The sequence below is a fragment of the Chrysochloris asiatica genome, unplaced genomic scaffold, assembly GCF_000296735.1.
Source record: "Chrysochloris asiatica unplaced genomic scaffold, ChrAsi1.0 scaffold00085, whole genome shotgun sequence".
Taxonomy (NCBI): Eukaryota; Metazoa; Chordata; class Mammalia; order Afrosoricida; family Chrysochloridae; genus Chrysochloris; species Chrysochloris asiatica.
This window is the reverse complement of record NW_006408603.1, coordinates 3,536,327-3,560,320: the sequence shown is the minus strand read 5'-3', so window position 1 is coordinate 3,560,320 and position 23,994 is coordinate 3,536,327. Positions and strand designations below refer to the sequence as shown.

At 41.1% G+C, this 23,994-nt stretch overlaps 1 protein-coding gene across 1 annotated transcript in view; it reads left to right on the top strand.

Annotated features, from left to right (window-relative positions):
- The first annotated feature begins 5,538 nt into the window (after nt 1-5,538).
- Nucleotides 5,539-23,994, top strand: part of LRIG2 (leucine-rich repeats and immunoglobulin-like domains 2) — a 43,028-nt gene continuing 24,572 nt past the window's right edge. The window contains exons 1-2 of the mRNA XM_006865903.1: nt 5,539-5,833; nt 23,545-23,610. Coding sequence (XP_006865965.1) covers nt 5,595-5,833; nt 23,545-23,610 — 305 coding nt within the window. The 5' untranslated portion in view covers nt 5,539-5,594. The remainder of the gene's footprint in view (nt 5,834-23,544; nt 23,611-23,994) is intronic.

The following is a 23,994-nucleotide window of genomic DNA, read 5'->3' as shown; positions in this document are numbered from 1 at the left end:
TGAAACAATATATGATAGGATGAATGTAAAGCTAATGTTCTTCCATGTAAACTATCACATAATTCACAATAAAACATTCAAAAAATAAAAGTTTATGCAAAGGTTTGGAATAAGATCCAAAGTGAGTTTTCTTAGGCGTCGGGAACTGGGATAGCTCACCTTATAGATCACACTGAATACTGAAATCTCTGCCTAGTTACTTTGACACTTAAGGATTGATGAGGCAATTCTAGAGCTATGACTATAAAATCCTGTTCTATTATTACTGTCCAATTATTTACTAAAAGGAGCTCTGGTAGCATAGTGGTTATGAGTTGGGCTGCCATCCTCAAGGTAAGCAGTTCGAAACTACGAGTAAACACTGCCCTTTTGATCTCAAATGGTTGATTATTTTAAGGTGTGTATATTTCACTAGTATTATTGTTCCCCTTATAGATCTATTGTCTGGCTGAAAATTGAGCCATGGGGGTAAATTCATTTCCAGACTTGAAGGGTGACTAAGGGCCATAGTCTTGGGGTCCCACTAGTCTCTATCTGACCAGTAAGCATGGTCTTTTTTTTACGATTTTGAGTTTTGGTTCACGTTTTTCTCACACTCTATCCAGGTCCTTCTAATGTAATCCCTTTCAGAGCAGATGGTAGTGGTAGGGAGGCACCGTCTATTTCTTTTGGTCTCAGGGTCATGGAGACTGATGTTTGTGTGGTTCATTAGTCCATTGGACTAATGGTCTTCATGTGTCTTTGATTTTCATCATTCTTCTTTCTTTTGGACAACGAGAGACGAGTAGCTGTCGCTTAGATGTCCAAGAACATACATTTTTAATGGGATCGTTTGACAGTTTCATAGGGAAACTCTGAAACTACAATACAAAGAGGTACTAAGACGATTCTTTTTTTTAATGTGGGGTTACTGTCTTTGCCTAGTTTCTTACTGTAGGATAAGAATAAATTTTACTCTGCTATCTTGGCTTGAAAGTTTGGTTTGGATTGGAGCTTTGGATTTGGCCTTGATTCCAATATATAAAACAAAAGAAAAAGGTTTTTTTTTGTAAAAGCGTTATTCTGACTCCAAACCTGTCATAGCAAAGTTTGACTTCAGTTACTTCTTAAGACAACTCTATGACTTAAGCATCATTGTTCTTCTCAACGTGCTCAAGTTTTTCATCTAAGAGATTCAGAAAACCCACAAATTAATGACAAACTCTCTGTCCCTCTGGTATTTATTTAACATCTCTAGGCACATTTCCTCATCAGCAATAACTGATTTGCCCATTTTGTGGCCATTGAGGGACCAACAAGGTAGCAAACACAAATGCTCTTTGAAAAGTATAAACCAGTTGTCTTCCAGTAGACTCCTGGTGACCCCATGTATGTCAGGGTAGAACTGTGCTGCATGGGCTCTTCCATGGCTGATTTTTCTGAAGTAGATGGTCAGGCTTTTCTTCTGAGATGTTTCTGGGTGGACCCGAACCTCCAAACTTTTTGGTTAGTAGCATAGCATATTAACTGTTTGCACTAGCACCGCTGTCTTTCTCAAAGTCTTATTCATAATGTTGGATATAATACATGGCTAAGGAACCCTGGTGGCATGGTGGTGGTTATGTGTCAAGGAGTTGGTTCCGACTCATAGTGACCCCATATAGAGTTTCTGAGGCTGTAAATCTTTATGGGAGCAGAAAGCCTCATCTTTCTCCTGTGGAACAGCTGGTAGTTTCCAACTGCTGACCCTGAGGTTAGCAATCTGACTGGTAACCACTATGCTGTCAGAGCTCCTAGTGAGTGCATTTGAATCTACTCTGCAAGACAAAGAAGAGGCTGTTTGGAAGTCTCCCAAACTCTATACGGAGTCCCCATGTGGCGCTGTAGGATAAGTACTGGACTGCTAACTTTAATGTCGGTGGTTCAAACCAACCAATCGCTCCTTGGAAACCCTACACAGGGTTGCTATGAGTGAAAACCGACTTGATAGCACTTAGCAACAATAATAACAAAACCCTACATTGGAGCACAGTGGCTCCATAGGTAAGCACTGGACTGGGAACCACAAGGTTGGTGATTCAAGCTACTCTGATGGAGAAAGATGAGGCTTTCTGCTACTGCAAAGATATAAAGTCTTGGAAACCTTTATAGGAATCAACTCACATTCAACCACACTTAATAGTAAACCCAGAGTCCTGGTGTGGTGCTGTAGGTTAATGTGCCAGACTGCAAAGCCCTTTGAACTGCAAGGTCGGCGGTTCAGTCTCACCAGTTGCTCCTTGGAAACCCTATACAGGGTCACTATGGGTCGGAACCGACTTGACAGCACTTCACAACAATAGCAAACCCAATATGAGTTCTAATGTGGTGCTGTAGGATAAACACTGGACGCTAACCCCATGGTTGGCAGTTTAAACCCACCAGCCACTCTAGGAAGCCCTATACAGTTTGCTATAAATCAATCGACTTGATGACAGTGATTTTTTTGTTGTTGTTTTTTTAAATGAGTATACTAGGGCCCTGGTGGTACAGTGGGCTAAGCTTTGGGCTTCTAATTAAATGGTTGGTGGTTCAAACTCACCAGTCATTCTGGGGAAAAAGATGAGGATGTCTGTTCCTGCAAAGATTTGAAAACCCAAAAAAGCAGTCCTGCTCTGTCCTGTAAGATGGCTATGAGTCAGAATGTACTTGATGGCAGGGTGTTCAATGAGGATGTTGTTGTTGCAGTTATGCTAACAAGTCAGTTCCGTATCATAATAATCTTGTATAGAGTTTCCAAAGAGTTCAAGCCATCGACTTCGCAGTTCAAACAGAGTTAGCGGGCCAGCGCTTATCCTATCACGCCAAGAGTGGACAGACTTCGCTGTTGCTTCTAACTTGTACAGAACATCTCTGCTTTAGGATAAATGACAAAAAACTTCTGACAGCACCTTTCACTTTGTTGACTGCTCAGTGCACTTTTTAATCAACTGCCCCACTTGCTCTTCTGAGAGTGTGTTATCTAGAATTGTTACATTTTAAGTGTCATCGAGTCAGTTCTGACTCATAACGACCTTGTAGAGGTAGGTTTGAATCTCCAATTTTGTGGTTAGTAGTCCAGCATAAAAATCCTCACCACTGGCCCAATAAACAACATTGTTAGCAACGGAGAAAAGATTGAAGTTGTCAAGGAATTCATTCTTCTTGGCTCAACTATCAACACTCATGGAAGCAGCAGTCAAGAAATCAAACGATGTATTGCATTAGGCAAATCTGCGCACAAGACTTTTTTAAAGTGTTGAAGAGCAAAGATGTCAGCTTGAGGATTAAGGTGCACCTTACTCAAGCTGTGGTATTTTCAATAACACGCATGCGAAAACTGAACAGTGAATAAGGAAGACTATAGAAGAATTGATGCTTTTGAGTTATGGTGTTGGAGGAGAATACTGAAAGTGCCATGGGCTGCCAAAAGAACCAACAAAAGAAGTGCAGCCAGAGTGCTCCTTGAAGGCCAGGATGGCCAAACTTTATCTCTTATACATTGGACATATTGTCAGGAGGGACTAGTCACCGGGGAAGGATATCATGTTTGTTAAGGTGGAGGGTCAGAAAAACAGAGGAAGACCCCCAACGAGATGGATTGTTTAAGTGGCAACATCAATGGGCTCAAGTGTGGCAACAATAGTGAGGCTGGCCCAGGATCGGGCAGTGTTTCGTTCTGCCATACATAAGGTTGCTATGAGTCGGTACCAGCTCAATGGCACCTAACAACAACAACAACAAGTCTAGCGCTTATCCTTCAGTGCCACACCAGGACTCCGGACTTTAGGATTGTTGTTGTTATTAAGTGCCATCGAGTCAGTTTCTTCTCATAGCGACTCTGTGTAGGGTTCCCAAGGAGTAGCCGGCGAGTTTGAACCGCCAACTTTGAAGTTCAAACTGACTTTGCAGTCCAGTGCATTAACCCACAGTGCCATACCAGAGGAAAAAAAGGTATTTTCCTTAGAAACATTCCGGTGACTGCGGTATTATCCACATGTATTGAATTCCAAACGATAATACAGACAGGAGGTGCAGGTTGTTGTTGTTGTTAGGTGCCATCGAATGAAGCACTGCCGGGTCTTGGTCCAACCTCACTACTGTTACCACACTTGAGCCCATTGATGCTGCCATTTTGCCAATCCAGCTCGCTGGGGGTCTTCCTCTTTTACTCTGACCGTCCACCTTACCAAACATGATATCCTCCTCCAGCGACTGGTCCCTCCTGACAATATGTCTAAAGTATGAAAGACGAAGTTTGGCCATCTTGATCTCTAAGGAGCACTCTGGCTGCACTTCTTCCAACACGATCTGTTGGTTCTTTTGGCAGCCCATGACACTTTCAATATTCTCCTCCAACACCATAACTCAAACACAGCAATTCTTCTATGGTCATCCTTATTCATTGTCCAGGTTTCGCATGCATATGAAGTTATTGAAAATACCATGGCTTGTGTCAGGAGCACCTTAATCTTCAAGCTGACATCTTTGCTCTTCAACACTTTAAAAAGGTCTTGTGCAGCAGATATGTCTAATGAAATACCGTTTGATTTCTTTACTGCTGTTTCCATGATTAAGAATAAAAAGGGCCCCCTGCCTTCAGGAGTGTGTATGTAGGCCCATCAAGAAACAGTGAAAACACATGAGCCCTGGATATCCACAGACAAATGTAAAAACCTTCCCTAAAAGCCGAGACTGTAAATTCCAAAAAGCCAAGTCCCCCCCCATCCAAAAAAAAAAAAAAAGCTAAAGAGGATAGAGAGAAACACTGTAAACTGATGATATATGGCGGGGATAATGATCAATGTAATGAAACAAGCTATATGAATGGTTGAATGTGAAGCTGATGATGTGCCCTGTAAACTTTCACTCAATGCAAAATAAAAACATTTAATTAAAAAAAAAAAAACAAAAAAACAGTGAAAACATACTTGTTGGAGAGTGGGCGTTACCGCCCATTCGCAGGACTGCACTAACTGCAGACAAGCAGCAGGGGGCAGAAAGGAGACTGAACCAGTGAAAACCAGGGTAGAAGTGCCGCTCCCATTTGCAACTGCGTCTTGGAAGACAGCCCCTTTTGTCATTCCCCATTCCTGGAGACCAGAAACGATAAAAGATCCTCTCTCCCATTATGGTAGATATACCCGAAATCCGAATTTCAGACCCACAGTGCTTCGCCAATCGCTCCCTTTCAAGGAAACTGCGCCCTCCAGCGGAGGAACGGTGATGTAGCTCTAGACAAACACCCGAAATTGCTGGACACCTTAAGTTTCACCTCCTTAAGGAGCATGTCTATTGCCTGTTCCGCCTCCTCACGGAGCCCCGCCCCAACGCAATTTCATTCAGTAGCACGGATTGGCTGACTTGTGTACGCGAATACGTTGCGTCGTGGGGCGGGCCCATGAGGGGTGTCCATAGGGCCTCACAGTCACTGCTCCCTGGACGCCGCTGCCCCACTGCATCTGTCCCTCCTCTGCCTTCAGCCGGTACAAGCAATACCCCAGACTTCGGGTGCTTGCGCCGGTGCCGACGTCTCCGCTGAGCCGCCTCTTCTAGCTGGCGGCTCTTCTCGGCCTAGTCCAGGTCGGGGGCGGAAAATGGCGCCGGTGCCCCAAGGCATTCAGGAGGAGCGGCTGCTGGGGTCTCATTCCAGACCTTTGCTCCGGCTCCTCTTCCTCGCCCAGGCCATCCTGTTTCTGCTGCCGGCATCCCAGGCAGACCTGTGCCCCGCGCCCTGCGCCTGCCGTCACCCCCTGTTGGACTGCAGCCGCAGGCGACTGCCCGCGCCCAGCTGGAAGGCACTGTCCGGCCCGCTGCCCCCAGGCACCGTCAGCTTGTGAGTGTGAGGGAGCCTGGCCCTGGTGGGAGGGGGCGACCGGGAGCTTCAATCCTGAAGGGAAATACCATTACGATGTTGTTAACGTTGGGTTGTAGAAGCTTGAAAAAGCCCGTTGTCAAGGCTTCTGGGGACTTGCATTTAGAAAAGGATTTAGATTCTGGGGCCCAGGCAGTGAGTGGGTGAACCCAGGGCTAGAGGGGGTGGAGAGTTGGGGTAAGGATGATGTAGGGGCTCTTGGGTCCTGGGCCCGGACATGATTCTTGGTTGGTTTGGGAGATGGGGCGAGCACGAAGCAGGGCTCCTTGCTTAATTTAGGCCGCAACATTTGAGGTGTGTTTCAGGCACGTGATTTTATAACTGCTGTCGATAGGTCTTTTGCCCTAGTTCACATTCATTTTATGCTGCAGTTTTGACATATCTGTTGATGATGGTGGATGACCATCCCCACTAGAGCAGAACCGCCCATAGAGTTTTCTTGGCTTTTTGTTAAATGTCGTTGAGTCGGTTTCAACTCACGGCGACCCTGTATAGGGTTTCTAAGGAGCAGCTGGTGAATTTGAACTGCCGGCCTTGTGGTCGCAGACCGGTGCTGATCCTTCAGCTCCACACCAGGACTCTGTGGCTTGTTGTTGTTAAGTGTCGTTGAGTTGGTTCCGACTCATAACCCAGTATGGGTTTCCAAGAAGCGGCTGGTGCATTTGAACCGCGTATTTTTCCGTTCAAACCGACCTTGTGGTTCAGTGCTTATCTACAACGCCACACCAGGACTCCTTTCCTGTCTTTGTTGTTGTTAGGTGCTGGCTAGTTGGTTCCCACTCATAGCGACCCTGTATAGGGTTTCTGAGGAGCAACTGGTGGGTTTGAACTGCTGACCTTGTGGTTCGCAGTCCAGTGCTGAGCTACAGCGCCACACCAGGAAAACTCCATCATGTTTCAGGAGAGCCAGTATTGCCAAGAACAAGTGTCCATAAGTGGTGGTGGTTATGTGCCATGGAATCGATTCCGACTCAGCGACCCTGTAGAGGGTTTCCGAGACTGTAAATCTTTACAGGAACAGAAAGGTTAATGTTTCTCCCGCGGAACAGCTGGTAGTTTCGAACTGTTGACCTTGAGGTTGGCAGCCTGATCCGTAACCACTACACTACCAGAGCTCCTTATTTAATTTAATTTAGGATTCAGTGTTGTTGTTTTTTTAAAAGGGGAGGTATTATTTCCATAACTATGCTTTTAATGCTTTGTTTTCAGTACATTTCCTTGTGGCAAAGAACTAAAAATCAGTACTCTTTGTTTATGCGAGGGGCCTTCCAAAATTCATGGAGAAATGGAATGAAAAGATACTGGAATTTTTCCACAAGCTTTGTGAAATCCCCACTTATTTGAGAAGCTAGTGCAATGATTGGCTGACTTCTGAGGACTCCATTGCTGAATGCTCATCTTGATAGGCCTACAATATTAGACAGTGGCACTTGGAAGGAAGACTCATTAGGCTGAGTTGGCCTGGTGGCATTAGGAACAACAGGTATTAAATGCTGCAATTATGGGGTACCTTCACTGGTAACATACAGTTATTTCTCTGCCGCTACCTGAGCAACACATTTATTAATTGACAGACTTCTAATGGAGTCTCTTACACCAAAAGAATGGCCTGAGGTACAATTAAAATAAGAAAGACTGTTTGGATTTTCGTTGGAAATAGACTGCTTGTACCAGCCGCTCCGCGGGAGAAAGATGAGGCTTTCTACTCCCGTAAGGATTTACACCCTCGGAAACCCTGTACAGGGTCGCTATGGATCGGAACCGACTCGACGGCACTTAACAACAACAACAACAACACAGTAGAAGGTCTCTTTGTGCTGCAGCGGCTAAGTATGTGTATTCTTCTAAGTTAGTGTAAGTAGGAAAGAAAGTTTCCTCAAACACAAGGGGGCTTCAAAAAGTTTATGGGAAAATTACATACTTTCCATGAACCTTTTGAAGTTCCCTCATAGTCACTGAGAAAATTAAGGTATTTTTAAAAAAACAAATGTTATAAGCATAGAACTGCAATATAATAAGAATTTTATGTTTTATGATAGTGCTACCTATAGTTAATTCTAGATTTACTCAAATTCAGTAGGAAAATTCATATCAACATATAATATGTTGCTTTTTTAAGTGCCATCGAGTCAGTTCTGACTGGATGCAACTCTTCATAGGGTTTCCAAGGAGTGACTGGTGGATTTGAACCACTGACTTTGCAGTTAGCAGCCCAGTGCTTATCCTACAGTACCACACCAGGATCTAGCACATTATCTTTGTTCTGTATGCATCAAGTGCAGCCTTGTAAGAAATTCTTGGAGCATCTACTTGAGTATGACGAATAAATCTGGTGCAGGTTTTTTATAAAACGCAACTTCACTTAACTGTAATTGGAATAAATTTACCCTACTCTTTAAGCTTCTCCATGGGTAGGTAAACAGTAATTAGAAATAGTTTTATGTAAGATATATTTTGTCTAGTTTTGATTTTTGTTTAATCAAGACAAATTGCCTGAAATCAATGAAATTCAACAATTTAAAATGTCCTATAATGAAATTTTCAGTTGAAGTTAAATGCCTTGGAGAGGAATTCTCTTGCAGGATTGTAATTGGATGGAAGTCTTTCTTACATTAGTGAATGAATACTTAGAATATTAAAAGTAGGATTGTGCTGTTTTAAATTGAGAAATGTAGCATTCTCCCACTATAAAACCAGTAACATTCAGTTTTGAGTTTTTAAAGCACATGTAATGCTTCAAGTCAAATCCAAATGTTCAAAATTGGGTCTGTAAAAAAAAAAAAAGAACAAAATTAATTAATCTTGGTTTTGGGAAACCTATATAGAAATTGTCTTTACTCTTCTTTGTATAGAAACTATTTTTCAAATATTATTTGACTATTCAAAGCTTGATGGCCTTCAGTGCTCAGGCTTACGTTATTGTGGACTTCACCTACACTTTACCTACACATGTGTATGCTTAGGAATTGGCGGTGAGGTTTATTAGTTTTATTGAGTAAGGGTGTTAGAACCTATTTCCCCTGGTCATTTGTTATCATGGGCCTTTCATGATAGCATCAACAAATTAGGAAGTACACACTTTTGTTTTAGAATTAAGGATAATTCTATAGATAAGTAAATTTAACCGTATGAAAAATTTGTAAGCTTGTCATTACTATAGTCATTTCACTGTGGGTTGGTGAAAACTTTCATCGTAGATCTTTACTTAGGAACCACTGCTGTGCTTGATTAATTTTATTGAGTTACACATATTTAGTTATCTATAATGTCTTTGGGAGCCCTGGTGTGGTGGTGTGAGCTAATGCATCAGAATGCAAAGTCATTTGAACTGCAAGGTCGGTGGTTCAAGCTTACCAGCTGCTCCTTGGAAACCCTATACAAGGTCGCTATGGGTCGGAATCAACTTGACGGCACTTAACAACAACATAGTGTCTTTGCTTGGTAAAGTAGAGGGTCAGTGAAAAAGAGGAAGACCCTCAAAAAGATGGCTTTACATCGTGACTGCAACAATGGACTCAAGCAGATACCATGGTGAAGATGGCTCAGGACTGGGCAGCGTTTTGTTCTATTGTACATGGGGTCACTATTAGAATCAATTTCATGGTAACATCAATAATAACTTTCATTTTTTAATTCTCTTTTGTTTTCTTTGTAACTGTTAAAGTTTTGTTTGCATTAATTCTTTTAGAATTGTTGTGGACAGGTCAATTCTTTGGTCTATATAGAGGACATTAGCTTATGTTGACTAAATCTAGGGAACTCTTTCCAGATTTAGCCACTTATAACTTGGCCTTCAACCTCTTTATAAATGACTTTGGTAAGATACAAGGGGACATCAAAAAGTATGCAGAAGAATGGAATTAAATGATAATGGGATCTTTCCATGAACTTTTTAAAGCCCCTTTGTATTTTCACTGTTAACATTTGGATTCAGTCTGGATCCTTTCAAAGGCCCTGGGCTTACTACCAATGATGTGTGATATCAAGCAAAATCTTTGGAGCGGTTGTTGATACTTATTTCTTTCTTAAAGAGAGAGATCATTTGTAGTGGCCCTCCTTTCTACATTCCTACTGATGCTGCAGAGTCCCTTGGTGATGCAAATGGTTAACATGCTTGGCTGCTAACCAAAGGGTGGTAGGTTTGAGTCTACCCAGAGGAGCCTTGGGGGAAAAAAGGCTTGGAAATCTACTTCTGAAAATTAGCCATTGAAAACCTTACGGAATATAGTTCTGCACTGACACACATGGTTGCTGTGAATCAAAATCTACTTGACGTCATCTTTTTTTTTTTTTTTTTAAACAATAATATGCAGATTGAGATACTCTTGGGAAAATATTCTTAGGTTTTAGAAAGGTGATATGGCAAGGAAGTTGTTTTTAAGGGCGTTTTGAGTTCATTACAGTCTCCCCCCTTCACACACACACACACACATACAGATATTGAAAATGAACTCTTACAACCTTTTATTGCATATTGAGGCTAAAGATTTTGAAGAAAACTTTGTAAGAGCCGAAAACATTTTTGCCATAACAGTACTTTTCACTTGGGAGAATCCACTTTAATTGCTTTAAACCACAAGGTGGTAAACTGAAAATGAGCCCTTTAAAAATATTGCAGATTAAGTTTCCCCTCTACTTCTGTTCTTTATACTCACTGCAACTGTTACTCTCTTGCTTTTCTGCTTCCTTCCATTTTGTTTCCAAGGTATTTGTCATGATACTTCTTTCAGAGAAGTGAGATTGACTATGGGCTTCAGCATAGTATGTTTTTTAAAAACCTGGTTTAACTTCTGTGGTGAAGCCCACGTAGGACTTCCCCCTCTCCAGGCCGCTCATCTTCTGTAGGCAGGAATGAAAAGAGAGAACATTCTAGGTTCTGGATAGTATCACTTCCTTCCAGGCTTACACTCCAGAGTGGAGAAGAACTAGAAACATTCCTCACCCCTTCCTTCTCCTCAGTGCTCACAATTTACCACCAAGAGCCATGATCTGGTTTGAAACTCTCAGCAAGTCTTATCTTGTCCTTTATTTTTGTTTACACAAGAAGCCCAGTACTTTTCAGATTCTTTCTCCTCTCCCAGAGGCAAACTCTCCCTGACCATCACTGTCAAACACCCCCCTGCCCCACCCCTTTCTTGGCTTTTTGTCCTTAGCAGATATATTCATGTTGCATATTTTACTTTGGCCTCCTTCCAGTAGAACGTAAATATCATGAGGGCAAGGATTTTTTTTTCTGTTTTGTTCTTTGCTGTAGGTGAACAGTCACTAGGTGTATAGATGTGCAAACGTATTTGTTGGATGAATGCAGTGAATAATTTAACTAAATAAAGTTTTCAATTATGCCTTTTGAGAGAGACCAGGAGAGACTCAAATTAAAGCAGCTGTTCCAAGAAAGAAAGATGAGGCTGTCTGCTCCTGTCAAATTTACAGACTCAGAAATCCTATATAGGGTTGTTAGGACTCAGAATTGATTTGATGGCAGTGAATTATTCTTTGTACACATTTTGTTATTATAAATTCTCACTCTGTCTCACTGTACCTAAGATGCTTTGTCTAATTGCACTAAAATTCAGAAAAGCGTTCACATGTACAAATGATTTTTTTGTTTATCTTTGGTTTCAGCATTTATGTGATATTTGGTAAATGTTAATGACTCATCAGTTACAGGCATAGTGTCATTAGAGGTTGCAGCTGTAGTGTGAGGAGTTTTTAATAGTCTGCAACTCCTTCATTTCAACCTGTACACCAGCTCCCCAGTTCTAGAACTGCGATACTTCAAGGGCATTGTACATCTCTCACACACCCTTTCATTCTAGGAACTCATAGAGACACCTACTTGCTTCTCAAAAGGCATAGAACTACTATCAAATGGCAAATCTGACTAACTTTTTTTGAGGGTGAGCAAGCTGCTACAGTGCTTCCAGAATCTAATATGCATTGTCCTTGGCTTGTGTACTCCTATTTTAATAAACAGTTTCATTTTCAGCATGATTTTAAAGCCTCTACAATGTACTTTTCTTTCGTTAGTGTTAAGACTTTTAACATATCAGCATAGTGATTATGAATCAGGCAGCGAACCACAAGGTCAGCAGTTTGAAACTACCAGCTGTTCCACAGGAGAAAGATGAGAATTTCTGCTCCTGTAAAGATATATAGCCTCAGAAACCCTGTACAGGGTCACTATGAGTCGGAACTGACTACATGGCATGTAACAACAACAACAACATCTCCTTCTTTATTATGGCCTAGCTGGGGGAAGTGGTAAAAAGATGTGAGCCCATGAAATCTGTTGCTACTTTCAAGGCCTCATTTTGTTTTAGTTCAGAAGCTGTCTGAATTAGAAAATCTGATGTGATAGAGATGGTTTGGGATTGGTGGTTAGACAAGGCTTCCTGGGTTATGTGAAGCCATGGTGGTTTAGTGGCAGAATTCTCTCCACTTCATGCATAGCCGCCAGTCTGTTGGAGGTTTGCATGTTGCTATGAAGGTGAACAGATTTCAGTGGGGCTTCCAGACCAAGATGGATTCAGATGAAAGGTCTGGCAATCTGTTTCAGAACATTAGTTGTTGAAAATCCTATGGATCACAGTGGTCAACTGCAATTGATTATGGTGATGGTTCAAGAACTGGGCAGCATTTCATTCTGTTGTGCATGGGGTCTTCAGGACTGGGGGCTGACTTGGCAGCAGCTAACAACAGCAACAAACCTTGGCTTGTCTTGATTTTTAAATTGAGCCCAGCATGGTACAGCAATTTAAATTCCCGTTGGCAGTATGTAAGTATGTGTTTTACCACATTTTTCCCAACACTGATTATCATAAAAGTTTGTTGTTGTTGTTGCTAATTTGCAAGGGAAAAATTGAGATGTTGTTTGAATTGCTTTTCTTTGTATCCCAAATCAAACCCACTGAGCGGCTGGTGAGTTCGAACTACCAACCTTGTGGTTAGCAGGCTGATGCTTATCCCATAGCATACAGTCTGTTCTGTTATCTTAATATAAACATTATGTCCTCTGCTTCCTTAGCCCTGAACAGTACATATTTTTATATGTTAAAGCATCCTTAAGGGATGGTATATTCATGTCTCCACCCTTCAACCTTTTTACCATTTGGACACCGCTGTCCCTCCCACAACATTCTTTATTTCCTCGCTAGGTAGGGTAATTCGTTGCAGTGGTCACACAGAACTCAGACCATACTCACACGCTCACAGGGTTTATTAGTGAAATGACTGTTACAATTCAGGATCAGTAAGGCTCAGGATACAGTTTTTTCGCAGCCATGCTCTTAGGCAACCCCAGGCCCTTGGCCTTGTGACCTGATTGGGTAGGTATTACACGGATATTTTAGCTCTCAGCCTCTCAGCCCTTTGACCCCTGGTCTTCTGCCCTGCTTGAGCAAATGTAACTGTCCAATTAAGTGCTTGCTTCACCAGTGAACCCCACACAAAGGTGCTTGGCTCTAGTGCCATGGGCTAGCAAACGTAGTTTCTTCTGTTAAGTGCCTGGAATCAATCCCCTTCACCAGCAGACCTCTTCTCCAAAGGCACTGCACTCTCATGCTCTGTGGGCAGGGAAGACCCTTGATTCTGCTGTCACTGCTTCTCTCTGTCCTTTGCCGTTTGTGATGTCACACCTCTCTGTCTACTGGATCGGGATCTTTTGTGCAGGAATCTTGGGGCCTAAAGGATACACTCCACTCCTGTCTCTTGATGGTAGTGACTTCCTCCTACCCACTCTGAGATGACTTGTGTTAAACTGAGTAAGATGGCAAAAGTGACCAATCCCCACATTAGGGTTTCATATACCACATTTGCATGGTCCCGCTTTACAAGGGTGCCATGTGACTTGTTTAAATTCTTTAACAAGCTCGCCAGTCCCCTTGGAGAGCTTGCTAATCCCCTTGGAGAGCTTGCTAATGCTAGAAAATGTTATTTCCCTTATTTTAGATCTGTGACATTTTATGTGGTACACTTTAGTTTTTAAAGGTTCTTTGTTGTTGTTGTTAAGTGTTGTCGAGTTGGTTCTAACTTGTAGCAACACTATATAGGGTATCTGAGGCGCAGCTGGTGAGTTTGAACCACAAACATATGGTTAGTAGTCTGGTGCTCATGCTACAGTGCCACACCAGGACTCCAAAGGTCCTTTGGTTGGTTGGGTGGTTATGTGCTGTGGAGTCGGTTCCTACTCATAGCGACCTTGTACAGGGTTTCTGAGGCTGTAAATCTTTATGGGAGCAGAAAGCCTCATCTTTCTCCCACGGAACAGCTGGTAGTTTTGAACTGCTGAGTTTGTGATTTGCAGCCCAATTTGTAACCACTACGCTACCAGAGTCCTTTAGTCCTAATGAAAAACTGACATTGATGAGACAGGACTGGAGAGGAATCACATCATATTAAAAGCTTAGCAAAAATGTTCTTTCTTTTCTTTTAATAGTGTGAACACATTTTTTTTTTTTAGCTTTGTCTCCTCTATTGTTTTAAAAAAATGCTTTATTGTGAATTATGTGATAGTTTACATGGGAGAATATTAGCTTTACATTCATTCTATTGTATATTGTTTCATTGCCATGGTTACAATCCCCTCCATGCATCATCAACCAACCAAAGGGTAAATATATATATATATACCCTGCAAACCTGCCCACCCAGTCATCAGCACACAGCCCCTCTCCCTCTCTGGGTCTAGAGTCCCCAGCTGCTCCATCTCTCCACATCATCGTCTCTGCCTCTATCTTTGGCGTCACTATTTCTCTGGGTAGGTACCCATACTCCACTCTTCTCTCTTGATGGTCCCAGGGACCTCCACTCCTGGACTGCAAAGTCAGTTACTCCCCTCCTTTTGCTATAAAACGTCTACCTTTACATTTCGAACCCTCACAGTCAGTCCTGATAACTATTATTCACTATTGTACCACAAGAGACCTATCCGCATCTCCTTTCATCAGTCCCGCCCAGACAGATTGGATACTACTCAGTGGAGATTCTACCTTCTTCCGTGCTCTCTGGATCTAGGTTCCCTCTTGAAAGCTTGTAAGCCAGTCACTTCTTGCCTTTGTAGCGCCCCCATTTTGGGTAGCCAGTGTCCAAGTTGCCCATCCCTGTCAACTCTGTGTATGGAGGGGGTGGGAAAGATCATCGCTGTAAAGATTTGTTCCCTCTTTTGAACTACTGTATCCATAGGTGTAGGAAAGATCATCACTGTAAAGATTTGTTCCCTCTTTTGAACTACTGTATCCATAGGTGTAGGTCACGTTCATCAAATTGTATCAGATTACTCTTTTTTTTCCCTCTTCTTTATTCTTCTAGTTGAGTTCTGATCATGCAGTCATTGAAGCCAGGTCAAGTGGGTATTATCTGCAAGTGTGGGTGTTCTTATGCACATGCCCTCTCTTCTTATCAGCTAGAAACTTCACTCTCCACTGTAGTCCTTTGTGGCTTTGTCACTGACTCTGGGCCCAAGAGTCCTCAGGTCTTGCCACACTGCTGGCCAACTAGGTCTCCACTCCACAAGAGTCTATTGAATGTTGTAGGGCTTAGCTCGCAGCTTCATTGCTGGTTTTTCTTCACTTCTCCTTATCGGTGACGAACGTGGTCACAAATCAGAACGCATGTCTGCTCCTGTATTCCCCTTGAGTCTTAGTCTTGGAAGGGGGTTTGACCTGAGGGGACCCAGCCACTTGCCTTGATGGCTCCTGGGTAAGCAACTTGCTTGTTTTTGTAGTAATCAGTGAACACATTCTTATGTTATATTTTTTCTATGCCAATGTCAGTGACTCAGCTCATAGTCTAAGTTTGTATTATTCAATTATAAAACAATGTTAAGATGTTCAGTAGATGCAAATAAAAGCTAAAAACAATTTAAGTAATTGCATCTAAATTATTAATTTCATATTTGGGACAAAACCCAGAAGGAAGGAATACTTGATGCAAACTTTAGTTTGCTATAAAGCAGATTTTTTCTAAGGGCCTATTACTTTTACCTCTCCTTCCTTTACTGTCCCCCAACCTTTCCTAAGAAACAAACTGTGGTTATGTTATTTGAAATAAACCTAACTGGCAGAATACTAGTGATGATATACACTTTTAAAGTAAATATATAAAAAGTGCAAAAATAAATAATGAAGTGTGGTGTAAATAATTTTTTACTAAATGCATCTTAACTTTGAGTTTCTCTTAGACATCTTAATTTTTCACACATCTATTTCAAACCGGCATGGGCAGTGTCAGAGTTGATTCTGCCTCATAGTGACCCTATAAGACAGAGTAAAACTACCCCATAGGGTTTTCAAGACAGTAAATCTTTACAGATGCAGACTGCCACCCACATCTTTTCCTGCAGCAGAGGGGCTGGCAGGTTTAAACCCCTGATTTTAGGAATTGAATGCTTAACTATTGTACCACCATTGGGTACCTCACTCTGAGAATAAGTACTTATTTGAAGAGGTATTATACTTGATGCTAGTGTTCAACTATTTGGACATTAAGGTATCTTATGGCCAATTTGTAAGGAGCTCTGGTAGTGTAGTGGTTACGAACCGGGCTGTGAACCACAAAGTCAGCAGTTCAAAACTACCAGCTGTTCCACAGGAGAAAGATGAGGCTTTCTGCTCCTGTAAAGAATTACAGCCTTGAAAACCCTGTACAGGGTCGCTATGAGTCGGAACTGATGCATGGCATATTACCACCATGGCCAATTTGTGGCTTACATAATCCCTCGGTATCCATTAATTCCTCCTAGTTACCAGTTTCTGACATGCTGTTATATGTTGTTGAGCTGGTTCTCACTCATAGTCACCCTGTATAAGGTTTCTGAGGAGCAGCTAGTGGGTTTGAACTGCTAACCTTATGGTTCGCAGTCCAGTGCTGATCCTACAATGCCACACCAGGAGTCCAGTTTCTGACATGGCCTTTCCTATCTCATCACAGTCTTTCAGTTGTTGTAACCTCTAACTAGCTCTCATGGTTATGTTCGATACACTTTCCTGTGACTGAGAGCACACTGCTATTACTTAACCTAGTCTTTTAATGTTGTTGTTGTTGTTAAGTGCTGTCGAGTCGGTTTCGACCCATAGCGACCCTGTACAGGGTTTCCGAGGGTGTACATCTTTACGGGAGTAGAAAGCCTGAACTTTCTCCCGCGTTGCACCTGGTAGTTTCGAACTGCTGACCTTAAGGTTTGCAGCCCGATTCGTAACCACTATGCTACCCCTCCCAGCCATGCCTATATGGTTCCCTGTAGTAAAAATAGTTCCCTTTTTCTTTGCTAATGCCCTAGGAACTTTGAAACTGACCAAGAAGAATCTAGGTTTAGTCTGTAAAACCTAGCTAACCCCATCCTCCTTCTCCTGCCTTGTTTCCAGGTGTAGTAACATAGAAGTATGCCACTTTCCTCTCTGGGACCTATGAGTACCAAATTCCATTTGTTCTCTGGCTTTCTTGCCAGACTCACGTAGTTGGGCCACACCTGACAGATCATCCAAGACCCTCACAAACCAGACCCCCTTTGAGTAAAATTAGTACATAAGGAATAATATATTGCCTTAATAATGAGAAGCCCAACTGGGGCTTGGCTTTGCTTAGACCTTCTCTGCCAATAATATGTGATAAAACAACTTGATTTAATATCTACTTCTAAAAAAAAAAAAAAAATCTTTAAAGAATGTAATAATTATAATAAGTCTGATACAAAGATTGAACCTGGTTGACACCTAGAAAATGCTCACTAATGATAGTAGAAAATATCACAGCTTCCTGTATATTTTCTCTATTAAGCAATAACCTTTGTCCCACTCTTGCTAAACGAGTATTTTATCCTAAATGGAAAAAAGACTGGTATTAAAAGTCTGGGAATTCCAGTCACAAAAGATAGGGCAAAATTTGCTGTATCAGTGACACATTATATATCATATTATACCCCAAATACTGGATATAGTGTTCTTATCCTTTTACTTTTTTAAAAATGTTTTATTGTGAATTGTGTGATAGTCTACATGGGAGAACATTAGCTTTACATTCAATACATCATCCATCATTTCATTGGCATAGTTACCATCCCGTCCATGCATCCTCACCTAACCAAGGGGTGTACCCTGTAAGCCTGCACCCCACCCCCCACCACAGTCCTCAGCCCCTTTCCATCTCCTGATCCCGAGTCCCCAGCCACACCATCTCTTGACGTCGGCTTCTCTGCCTCCATCTCTGGCCTCATCGCTTCTCTGGGTAGGATCCCGCTCTCCTCTTATCTCCATTGATGGTCCTAGGGTCCTCCGCTCCTAGATTGATAAATTAATCACTCCCCTCTTTGTTACAAAATGTCCACCTTTAGATTTCCAACCCTCACAATCAGTCCTGATAACAATTATTCACCATTGCATCACAAGAGACCCATGTGTATTTCGTTTCATCAGCCCTTTCTGGACAGGCTGGACACTATTCACTGGAGACTCTATCTTCCTCCACGCCCTTTGGATCTAGGTTCCCTCTTGAAAGCTTGTAAGCCAGTCACTTCTTACCTTTGTATCCCTCCCCCCATTTTGGGTAGCCAGTGTCCAAGTTGCCCATCCCTGTCTACCCTCTGTGTGGAGGGGGTGGGAATAGTTCTTGCAGCAGGGATTCGTTTCCTCTTTTGAGCTACTGCATTTATAGGTGTAGGTCTTATCCTTTTACTTTTGCAAAGGGTCCTTTTATTAGTTATCTTGTTATTATTGAAGTTACAGTTCAGCCTATTAATGCTGCAGAATATTAAAAAAAAAAAGATTGAAAATGCCCCAGAGGAGTACATACGTGGCCTTGCAGAAGAAAACCTTTGTATCTCTTTTGCTGCAGGACTTCTTTGCAGTTAGCTTTCAGAACTTGATGCTCCTCCTCAAACTGTTGTGATTGCTCTGAACATCCAATAAATTATTTACAGCCTGATGGTACTAAACGACTCCATTAATGGCACCTCTGGCTCTACAGATATCCTCAAGAACTTTAAATAATTCATCGTTTATTACAGCTACTTCCCTGTAGATTATCATGAGTGGGAGCTGAGTTTATAACCCTGAGATAAAGCCTTCTCCGAGACCTCTACTCCTTAGTCATCAGATCCATAAATATTCAGGGATCAGGAGTGGTAAGAGAGGAAGCAGAGATTGACTGTTGCAAAATTAGACTCTTTCTAATTGATATGTTCATCAAGCTTTAGATTACTTTAAGTTATTGTGCATTTTAGGGATACCTTAAGGGGAAAATAATTTGAAACTAAGGGCACCATTTCAAGACTCATGATTCTTTTTCTTTTTTTAAACTATCATTTGTTTAGGAAACTAAATGGAATGAATGATTTGCCACTAGAAAAGAGTAGTGAAACAGACTTTGTTGGTGCTATGGTTGGATGTTGGGCTGCTAACCGCAAAATCAACTGTTCAAATCCAGCAGCTGCTCCATGGAAGAAAGATGAGGCTATCTGCTCCCATAAAGATTTGCAGTCTTGGAAACCCTATATAGGGTTGTTAAAAGGCAGAATCAACTTGATGGCAGTGGGTTTGGATGGTGTTTTGGTTTAACTTTTTTTAAAAAAGTATCCAAATTCTTAATCTCATGTTTTACATTTAATACTTGAAATTTGTAAATGTTTCAGTTGTTTTAGCCTTGTTGGATGGAGCCCTGTAGCACAATGGGTTAAGCATTGGGCTGCTAACCACAGTGTTCAAACCCACTAGCCACTTGGAGGGAGAAAGGTCATATGGCCTGCTCCTGTCAGGCTTTGAAGTCTGAGGATCCCTGTGGACAGCTCTATGAGTTGGAATGAACTCGGTGGCAGTAGGTTGAATTGGGTAGCCTTTTTAAAGTACTTTTTAAAGAAGCTAGGAAAGCCATGTTTATGGGGAGTAAGAATGTATCTGTGCTCTTCTATGGATATGTCAGATGACTAAAATCCAGAATGAAATTTAGGTGTAAAAGAGTGTTAATTTACTCATTTCCAGTGAAGGTTAAATAGTCAAGTTAATGTGGGATTTATGTTTATAGTTTTGGAGTGATTTTACCTTCTATTACTATAAATATGGCTTTTGAAAAGGAAAAAAAAAATTGACAGTGTTTATAACCATAGTTCTTAAGTACAATGCTAAGTTCAATAATGTTTAGTAAATGTTTGTTGCATGAATCCTTGAGATCAGATCAATTCATATCATTCTAGTTGATACTGTTGTTGTGTGCTGTTGAGTCATTTCCAACTTGGTGACCCTGGAGGACAGAGTGGAACTGCCTTGTTAGGGTTTCCAAGGCTGTAATCTTTACGAAAGCAGACAGTTACATTCTTCTTTGAGCTTTTGGTAGGTTTGAACTGCCAACCTTCTGGTTAGCAGTGAAGTGCTTACTCACTATGCACCAGGATAGTGGTGGTGGTAGTGACTGTGTGTCTTGGAATTGGTTCCGACTCATAACAATCCTGCATAAGGTTTCTGAACCTGTAAATCTTTATGGGAGCAGAAAGCCTCATCATTCTCTTATGAATAGGCTAGTAGTTTGCAGCACAACTTGTAACCCACAATGCTACTGAGACTCTTTGTAATTCTAGGTTAAGTTCTGTCGAGTTGTTTCCAACTCATAGTGACCCTGTATATGGGGTTTTCAAGGAGCGGTTGGTGAGTTTGAACCATCAACCTTGCATTTAGTAGTCCAGGGCTTATCCTACAGTGCCACTGTAGAAGTCCTTTGATAATCTAAAGAGCTATATTGATATATGTATGTTGCTAAGTGCTGTCAAGTCGGTTCCAACTCATAGTGACCCTGTATAAGGTTTCCAAAGAATGGCTGGTGAGCTTGAACCGCTGACCTTGCTGTTTAAACCAATATTACAGTTCAGTGCATTAGCCTACAATACCATACATGGACTCCATACTGATGAACACTAGTTGCTTTCTATAATAGTACTACTTTGAAAGTGTATTTCAGTTCAACATAGGTGGGGTTTTTTGGTCCCATTCAGTGTTACGGAAGGGTCCAGAGAGCCTCATTGTATGATGGCCTGACCTTTGAAGTGTTTCAAAGCTTATGTCTGAAGACAGTACTATCCAGGTATCCTTTGGGTTCCATCATAAAGCCTATAGGGTCTTCAAAGATACAAAGAAAATTGCACTTTCCCCCAATAGAGATACTGGGCAGATTTCACTGATATGGACTATAAAGTGGTTTATATCATGTGTAAGTTGAATGTAATTTTATTGTTTTCAATTTCTTTAATAATGATTTTCTTTAAAATTGATTATCTGGTCATCGTTGACATCATGGTAAAATATAGGGACTGAGGTGTTGTTGTTAAATGCCATGGAGTTGGTTCCAACTCATAGCCACCAGACATGGGGTTTCTAAGGAGTCGCTGGTGGGTTTGAACCTCGAGGCTTGTCATTAGTAGTCCAGTGCTTACCTGCAGCACCATACCAGAATTCCAGGGGATGAGATATTGTCATCTTTAAGAGTACCATCAAGAATTACACTGTCAGGGAGTTTTAGGAATTATAAATATCATTATGAATAAAATGAAAGCATTTAATCTTAAAGGGGCAAAAGTTAAATTTCAGCAAGAATGAAATGTAGGATTAGATTATTGTACTATGCTAGACTATTACACAGATGATATTACCTTGCCAGACTAGCCACCTTGGGGTGAAATATGAAATGTCTAACTCAAATTAGAAGTTTAGTTTCTACTTCAGTTGACTGTCCACAAAATAAAATAGAAATGAGTATCTTTCATCTGTACAAAATTCTATGTTGTTTAGTAGCAAGTGTGTAAATTGGATGCAAGTATGTGAGTATGAGATTTTTATCTGAGGCAAATCCATATTTTTATCTCTGATATTTTGCAACATATCCTTCCTTCCATTCATGAGTGCCCTTGAGCTGATATTATGATACCTGATGCCAGCAAGCTAATAAAGGCTTTAGAACTATTACGGAAAAGTGATAGTGTGGCCTTAGTTAGGCTGTGGTGTAAATTAAGGCTTTTAAGTGGAAGTGGCTAGGTTTTACAGATGGACAGGCATGAATCTAGCTGAGAACAGATTGTTCTTCTGTGATAGAGATATTGTTCAAACCTGCATGCATCTTGTCAACTGCCTGTGGTGGCACAGTGAGAGAACGCAATCTGTAATGTATCTCTTAGTGTGTTCCTGTTGCTAGCCATATTGTAACACGCAGAACATCTTTTGTGCAGATGGCTTGTGTGGGCTGAGTTCCACCTCAGACTTGTAAAAATGCCAGGAAGCATCAAGGTGAATTTTTAAAGCTTATTTAAATATTTAGACTCATGACTAACTTCAGTGAAGGTTCTACTATATTTAATAAACAAAATGAGATGAATTTTGAATTTACTTTTTCTGGCTCCCCTACTTATTAGCAAAGTGACCCTGGGTCAACAAATTCATGATCTCTCTTGTTCCTGTTTTCTTATCAGAAAAATGAGGATGATAAAAGGATTTGCCTAGTGAGGTGGTTGTGTGGATGTAGCCAATTAATGTGATTAAAAGGGAATGCCTGGCACTTAATAAATGTTAGCTATGGGTCGGACCCGACTCGATGGCACTTAACAACAACAACAACAACCACTACCATTACCATTAACATAATTTGGGGTGAGATGAACTTCCCTCCCCTGAAGCTAGAGGTGTTTTTTGTTATTAAAAGAAGACAACATTTCTATCAAGGATTTGGTCAACCCTTACTAATACAGAAACTCACCATCTTGACTTGTAAAATCTGCCTTCAACTGGTATTGCACTATAAGATAAGCACTGGATTGCTAACCAAAATGTGGTGGTGGTTATGTGCCTTGGAGTCGGTTCTGACTGATAGTGACCCCGTACAGGGTTTCCAAGGCTGTGATTCCTTACAGAAGCAGAAAGTCTCATCTTTCTCCTGTGGAACAGCTGGTAGTTTCGAACTGCTGACCTTGCGGTTTGCAGCCTGATTCGTAACCACTATGCTACCAGAGATGTAGGCAGTTCAAAATCATCTGCCAGTCCTAGGAAATCATATACAGGGTTGCTATGAGTTGGAACAACAACAAAGTATTATATAATCACTAAAGAATGGAAAAACTCCTTTGGAGTGATCTACAAGATACATTGTATAAATGAAAAAAGTAAGGGGCACTGCACAGAAGGGAGGTTGATTCCTCAGTTACGGTAGAATCTGCCAAGTTCTAAAAGTCATTTTTCTCTTTGTAATTAATAAATTAAAAAAAACCAAAGCAAATGGCAAAACTGTGCAAATTATTCTATCACCTGTGTAGCAGTTTACTGGTACATGCGTAAAATATCTGGAAGGCTACTCAAGGAATGACACATTTTCATTTGTTGCTCTTGTGTGTTGGGATTGGATGACTGGAGGCAAGTATGGGAGACTGGCTACTATATATATCCTTTTATACTTTTTGACTATGTTGAACCATGTGAATATATTCCCTATTTAATAAAAAAAAATAACAATTAAAAAGTAAAATAGCTATTTGGAATGGAGAGATGTTTTTGTCCTTTTTTTAATAAGCATTTCTTCTTTTTGTCTATATTACTTAAATTCACATTGGATTGGCTTTAGCATTCTTTTATTTTCCAGTTTAGGTTTGTCCCCACCGCCTTTGAGGCTACGTTTCAGCACCAAACTAAGAATGATCTTTTGTTTTCTTTTAGGGATTTAAGTCATAATCGGTTGCCTAACTGGAACATCAGCTTGGAATCACAGACATTGCAGGAAGTGTAAGTTTCTTTTATTGATTTTAAAGTTATGTTATATTCCTTGAGGTGAGGTGATTTAACGAATTATGCTACCAAGAAATTGGAGTAAAATAATATAAACGAAAAGAAATTCTTTACATTTGAGGTAATCTGCTTGAAGGGCTGCTAAGATCAGATGGTGGCATTGTGTATATATATAATATCACCTGTAAAGTTCTTCATAGGTTCCATTTATGGATTTATTTATTTATTTATTTATGCCATCTTTGTTTAAGAACAACCCACATCAGTTGTTATAAACACAACTATTTAAAGGCCTTACTGGGATTAATGAGGAGGTAAAAGAGCTGAATAGAAAATTTCAAACGGCAGCTTGAGAAGACAAGTCAAATATTATAATGACAT